The sequence below is a fragment of the Silene latifolia genome, chromosome 1 (genome assembly GCF_048544455.1).
Source record: "Silene latifolia isolate original U9 population chromosome 1, ASM4854445v1, whole genome shotgun sequence".
Lineage (NCBI taxonomy): Eukaryota > Viridiplantae > Streptophyta > Magnoliopsida > Caryophyllales > Caryophyllaceae > Silene > Silene latifolia.
In genome coordinates this window covers 1,247,246-1,254,086 of record NC_133526.1, presented here as the reverse complement: position 1 = coordinate 1,254,086, position 6,841 = coordinate 1,247,246, and the positions used below count along the sequence as shown (strand labels likewise).

The 6,841-nt window shown below is 36.0% G+C and overlaps 1 protein-coding gene across 1 annotated transcript; it reads right to left on the bottom strand.

Annotated features, from left to right (window-relative positions):
• Positions 1-3,340: 3,340 nt before the first annotated feature.
• On the bottom strand, positions 3,341-6,289 carry LOC141606904 (cysteine-rich receptor-like protein kinase 5). The gene is made up of 5 exons (XM_074426516.1): positions 6,053-6,289; positions 5,455-5,515; positions 4,436-4,673; positions 3,906-4,053; positions 3,341-3,700 (listed from the first exon to the last, which is right to left on the bottom strand). Exons 1-5 carry the CDS (start codon positions 6,287-6,289, stop codon positions 3,341-3,343), a joined length of 1,044 nt encoding a protein of 347 aa, XP_074282617.1.
• Positions 6,290-6,841: the final 552 nt, after the last annotated feature.

Here is a 6,841-nt window from a genome sequence, read left to right as displayed (position 1 = left end):
GACACTTGGTTTTTACAGTAATCCTTTATTTTGGTTGACAAAGTCAAAATAAATTTTGATGATTCGATAAGTCTTCTGAAATTTCAGACCGGCACATATGAGGCATAATATATGCTAGGTCACAAATCCATGCCCTACGTTGGGAGATCATCGTTATAAATGTCCACAAAATAAAATAGTATGAGACCTTTTGGAAATGAGCTCAATAGTAAATCCGCGAGAGCGAGCTTCGACCAAAGGAGACAATATTGTATTATTATGGAATCCGGACACAGGCTTGGTAGAGACCCAACAAAAGGTATTAATGTTTCCGCACAACCATATAAATGAATTTTAAAGATAAAAAGGGGAAAAAAAGTAGAGTGAAAAATAAGGCACCCATGATCCGATCCACGGTCCAACAAGGCAACAATTTACGTTAACTCGGGCCAAACTATTTTTCAAAATATAGTTTGCATGTAGTTAATAGTATGAAATAGACATTTTGCTAGAAAGTTTCAAGTTTTGTTAATTAGGTATTTATAATTTTGGAAAATGAGATGGCGATACCGGGTGTTACTCAATTGAGTAACACCCGGGGTATAATGGTAAATTGCTCAAGTATTTTCAAATTTAAAAAGTGAAATGGTAAAGGGTAATTAAGGTAATTCAAGTATTACAATTAATTAACCAAATTAAAAGTTGTATTAAAGAGGATAATTAAAAGATTTTTATGGTTGTTATCATACCAATTTTGTAGGCATTTAGTTGGCACATCACGTACATACTCCATGAACATCTATAACGCATAATATGAACAATTCTTCCCCTTAATATGATCAAGTCATCTCTTCCCAATTTCATAAAATAAGATCTACTTCTCTTAATCATTCACCAATTACACGAGTAATGGGTTTGGAAAAATAAATTTATAATATATATATCATGTAAGTTATTGTTCATTTTAACTAAAATTGGTCCATTTGATCCGGCCTGTTCGGTCCACTCTTATATTCGGTCTGGTTTGGACCGAACCAATGTGATTACGATCCGGTCTTTGATCCATTTTTTTTTCCATAGTTTATTCTTTGGTCCACCTTGTTTGGTCCAATCCAATCCAATACCGGACCAATGAACAGATTGAACACCGACCCTGTTACACGGGGTTGTTCCGACTAGTCCTCGCTCCACCACTTGCCATAAAAACGAACTTACTTTAAATTCAGGCCAAAATCACATGGCCTTGAGCTTATCACGCTTATTGAGCTTAGACTCGAGCTTGGTTGGATTGAATAAAAAAATGTTTTTAAGATTTAAAATTTCTTCCAATAATTCATCTACAACAAATCAATCACAAGATGTTCTAAACTAATTAAGACGGTTTTCAATGACTCGATTAAAATAGAGGTGGAAATAAAAGAATGTTGTGACTTATGACTTATGAGAGGGTGTAAAGTTAAGACGGTCTTAAGCAAGACCAATAACGTATTCAATTCATGTCTGGCTCATTAATCCGCAACCAAATAGAGAAAATATAAATTTAAAAGTGGATTTTCTAACATATGCCCTTAGCGCACATGATAATGTTGAAAATCTTTCCCTACTTAGCTTCTTATCATGTGCCCTAAGGGCACATGTTAGAAAAACCCATTTAAAAATTACCGTGATACAGTAATTGAAATAATGATGAGACGATAACAATTTCTCACATGGGGGTGCTGGTGAAGATGTATTAGACGTCGGCGGGGGTTCGAGTGAAGATGTATTAGAAGTCAGTGGGGGTGCGGGTGAAGATGTATTAGTAATCGGCGGGGTTGTCAACAATGAAGCATCTGTAAAACAACCAAAGATGATTTAGGATCGACAGACATAATTCATCCTGCACACATTAATCCTTACTCAAATTCATATATAATGTGAATTGTAATTAATTATGAGAAGAGATTAATATACTTGGACAAAGTACGAGAATAGAATTTATGGAAGAGCCGCAGTACATCGTAAAACCGTCAACAAAATTTGCATCGCTGCCAAAAGCGCTGCACATACACACACTGCTGAACTGAGTTTCCCTTGAAATACTCCTGCAGCACGTCGTCGAGTTATCGACTGTTGCTACATCGCAACCGCCTTGTAGTATCTTACGAATACACGATGTATTAGTAGAGCTAGTCCATTCTGCAGATGCTGGAAACAAAAGCCATAATAGCATGAATACGAACACCGGTAACAATTTCAGAGCCATTAATAATTTTAATGTTTCTCCTCTGAAATTTTCGGGGTTAGCTATATAGAATCGTTTGATATTTTGTTGATATACATATATCGAAACGAGACGATTTAAGTGACGTTTATAAGCTTGGTAAGTACATAGTAATTCATATGTACTACATAATTTTTAATTAGTTAAAAGTCTTGTTTATGAGACGATGGTGACGGTTCGAACATTTCCAGCTAATAGACATGTTGTGAGTCTACAACTAGCAAATAAGAACATGAAAGTAAACGGAAGTGCTTACATAGTAACATAGTTGATGGGTACTCTTGGTTGTTCTGTATCGCTACCAACGACATTATCATGGATTGAATTAGTCTCGTTTTCGAAAGATTGAGGTTGTTGGTACGTCTACATGGAAGCTATAAAATACCATCTAGAAATAATGATCAGTGTTTTTAAAAAAAAAAACTCGGTTTGAACACGCTCCATTGAACCCGTGATGATCACTTGGTCACGCTGACTTAGATACAATGTGAGAAGACCATTTCAACCAAAGTCTTAAGGTGGTGGTTGAGGCTCAATCAATAGTCTTAACATGTTAGGCCCGTAAAACGTGTCAGATTGGTTGGGAATTATAATATGGGTTATGGTTGAATGTGGGTTAGGTTGAATATGAGGCATGTCAAATGAGACTCCGAGTATGGCAATGATTATAAAAGAATCGACAAGTTTATGTAGAACACTGTATCGTTTAAGATGAAATACAATAATAAATTTTGTGTATCGACTTGTATTATTATAACTTTTAATTTTAGACATTGAATTGTACGATTATTTTGTGTTATGAATTGACTTATGCTATTACTCCATATAAGTATAACACAAGTAAGACGGTCTCCTATACGAATTTGTGGGGGATACCGTCTTTTGGTGAAAATATAATATTGGAAAGATCTTTTGTATAGAAATATGTTACTTTGTCAATTTCCTTTTGAATCTTTGATTTCGAAAGGACATTGGGTTGAATGAATTGGACGGAAGTAAATACTCGGTATTAATTTGCATAACAATTTACAAGCGAAAGGGAAAAGGACATTTTACAAATAAATAAATATAGCAAAGAGAGCATATACATGAGTTCGATCAATTACCATCCATGATCAAAGAATCAATGGCAATCTCGGAGCAGAGGCGTAACTTTTGAGTTAACATCACCTGTGCTAGGCGACTGGGTATGACGCATTGTGCTGTCAACGATGTTGGTGATTGATGGGAGCCACAGTTATAGAAGAATCTAGGTTGAGGCATATCTAGAGCATCAACTTCCGGGTTACAGTTGAGTTTATGGACTACTGTCGACATATCTGGCCTGTTGTTGACGTTGTCGTCTAAACAAAGGAGACCTAAATGGATGCATTTTAATACTTCATCACTCGAACACGAGTCTTTCAATATCGGATCCATAAGTTCCAACGGCTTTCCATCTGTCCAACATCTCCATGCCTACAAATTAAAGTTTAGAGTTTTATCCATCGTCCCTATATTAATTATTAAAAGAAGAAATCGCGCGAGTTCTTTGGTTATGAAGTAATTAAGAAATCCTATAAATTATCAATGTGGTACGCTCACGTATAAGATTCATCAGGTTATATCACAATAACTAGATGCCTACACTTTGAAAAACTGAAATACGAGTTCATGTACTCACAGTGGCCATGAGGTTTTTGGGCGTGTCTTCAGATTGACTTCTAATCTTCCGACCACTGATAATCTCCAAGACTAGTGCGCCAAAAGCATACACATCGGATTTGGTTGAGAATTTTCCGTGATCTCGATACTCCGGAGATATGTAACCCCTGTATTTATTATTGAGCATTAACAAATCACGAAGAATTGTTATATACTCCTGAGTCCATGGTACATTTGCAAAACGCTAATCCCGCTTATGTAACAACTAAAGACTATACGTTTGGATAATGAAATTATAAAGGGTAGCGAGAATGAAGAGGACCAATGGACGTAATTTCCTTTGTTTCAATACTCCCGTTGTCCCAATCATTAACAACTTTAGTTAAAAGACCCGTCACAAAAAAAAATGTCCCGAGGCATTGGGAGTGAACAAAATTATGAACTCCGCTCTGTTTATTCCCCTGCCTTCGCTTTCCTAACAACGGAGAGGGTATGAGTGGAACTTATCGTTCTGTCACTAACACCGGAAAAGTTATGAGTGGAACTTACTTTGTACCAGCAACGGAGAGGGTATGGACATGGGTTTGTTCGACGTCACAAATTCTAGCCAACCCAAAGTCGCCTATTTTAGGTTTCATTTTCGCATCTAACAAAACATTAGCTGCTTTAAGATCACGATGGATAATTCGTTGAGGAGAGTGGTCATGTAGATATAACAGCCCTCGTGCAATGCCCCTTATAATTTTAAACCGAACTGGCCATTTCAATTCTTCTCTTTTTTTATTATCTGCACCAGGAAAAAAAAATCGTTTTAGTATCACTAATTCGATCTGCCTTTTATTTTACAAAAATATCCTTTCACAACTTTTAATAACTAGTAAAGTTTGTGCCAAAAAAAAAATTTACTAAAATTTATAATAAGGCCCCATATGTCTTTAAATTATGGGTTTATCCAAATTTCGTGTGAAACAGTTGTACATAAAACTTATTGATCCTTCCTTCCACACCACTTTCTTCGAGGTCATTTACATGTACCTTATTCCTCATGTGACATAATGATATAACAAGTACGGGTTTCCCCCTTTTTTTTTTTGGGTGCATAGTAGGAGTTTCCTCTTTGTGTTGAGTACTCCGTTATTTATCTCTAAAACACAAAATTTTAGAGATGTTGTCTCAATAACGTTATTGAGAGACCTCTCACATGAGAAGGAGAGACTTATTTAATTTCTATTTCCGCTGTTATGTCTCCCACTAATTTAGTGGGGGCCGTCTTCCAGAAAACCTATTCGCTCTAAAATTTGGCGTCTATTTTTTCACCTCCCTAATTTCTTATATTGGTTCCCCTACCGGCCACGAACCAAGCAGACCATGAATTGTGCAATTATAATTAGTCAAGATTAATTATTTTAAAGCATTACCGAATAGGAAGTAGTCGAGACTCTTGTTGGCCACTAATTCATACACGAGCAACGCCTCGCCGTTTTTTAAGCAAAATCCTAATAATCGAACCAAATTCCGGTGTTGAAGCTTCGTAAGAAGTTCGACTTCAACCTTGCATTCTTTCTCACCTTGCTTTGAGCCTTGTGATAACCTTTTCACAGCTATTGCACGTCCATCTGATAAGGTGCCCTACGAAAGGAAATCAATTCAGTTGCAAAATTTAGCGTCAGTGTCGCATGCAACAAAATTAAGAACAACAACAATCGACAATTATATAAAGCCAATTGATCTGAATCATTGTTTAGAACAACGTAAAGTAAAACAACCTTATCGGAGTATTAAGGTCCGGTGATTTAAAACCCCTCAACATAGACTTAAAATTATCCTCATGACTCTTTACACAAGAAAAAAACACGGCAAAAACTGTAAGAGTAATATACTCTCTATGACTCTATGTCTCTCCAATTAATTTACCTTTAGCGAAAGTTTTAAGAAGTACTAATGTACGAAGGAAAATGAAAGCTAAGAAATATGCAGGGTCATAGCTAATAGTAAAAGTGAGACAAAAAAACTAATGAAGTAAAAGGCGAACCCTGTATAGATAGATGGCTTATATATAAAAAGAAAAGTGTGAACCTTGTGGAGAGACGAAGGGAGTACTGTAAAATATCGTAATTACGATATTAATATATATTCTAACAAAAACAACTCAATTTAATTAATTACCTTGTATACAATACCAAAACCACCACTACCAATTTTGTTGTCATCCGAGAAATTTTTAGTGGCAGCTTGGAGGGTTCCCAATTCGAATTCTAGCGAATCATTCATCTTGACATCGTTCTTATCAGTAACACGACGAGGCGATGCCTGTGATACCTTTGGCTCCGAAGCCGGCTTTAGGGGAATATTGATAGAAACACTCGGATGTCCCCACTCTTCTAACGCTCGCTCATTCGGCATTACATGAACAACTACTTTAAAATCAAACGATGAGTTTTAATACTCCGTACACTTAATTAATAATAAGCCAAATTTTAGCTTAATTTCATTAAGACGGTAGAATTATGCAGATATCAACCGACTTAATTGGTAAGTCATAAGCAGTGGTACTGTACTCATGCAGGGGCGGTTTAGTTCATTAGTGTGCAAGAGATTGTGGGTTCTATCCCCCACAATCTCTTTTTACGGGTTGGTCACATTTGTTTAAAATAGTACTAAAAAATCTTACAACTTTGGGGCAGTTATAAAGAATCAATACTTATTATCTCCCTTTTTATTACAATCTCATTTAGGATCGTTTCTTAATTTCAAACTGAGATTCTCTTAAACAAATACACAAGGAAAAAAGAGTACAATTTTATTAAGGAAAATAATTAATCCCATTTTAAGGCTTAAATTTTCTTTGTTGTGTTTAAAATCCAATCCGGTTGGCAAGGTTTAAATTCGCCACTATGTCATGTGCGTGATTGTCCAATTTCCGCACCCCTCTATCGAATTCCTAGAACGCCACTC

What these genes read in the sequence shown, in the direction of transcription:
- LOC141606904 (XM_074426516.1), bottom strand. Translation starts at nt 6,289, where the DNA reads ATGCCGAATGAGCGAGCGTTAGAAGAGTGGGGACATCCGAGTGTTTCT. An exon ending in GTTTTGGTATTGTATACAAG is followed by an intron (nt 5,516 to 6,052) that starts GTAATTAATTAA and finishes TTCCTTTCGTAG; the next exon opens with GGCACCTTATCAGATGGACG. An exon ending in CCAAAAACCTCATGGCCACT is followed by an intron (nt 3,701 to 3,905) that starts GTGAGTACATGA and finishes TTTAATTTGTAG; the next exon opens with GCATGGAGATGTTGGACAGA.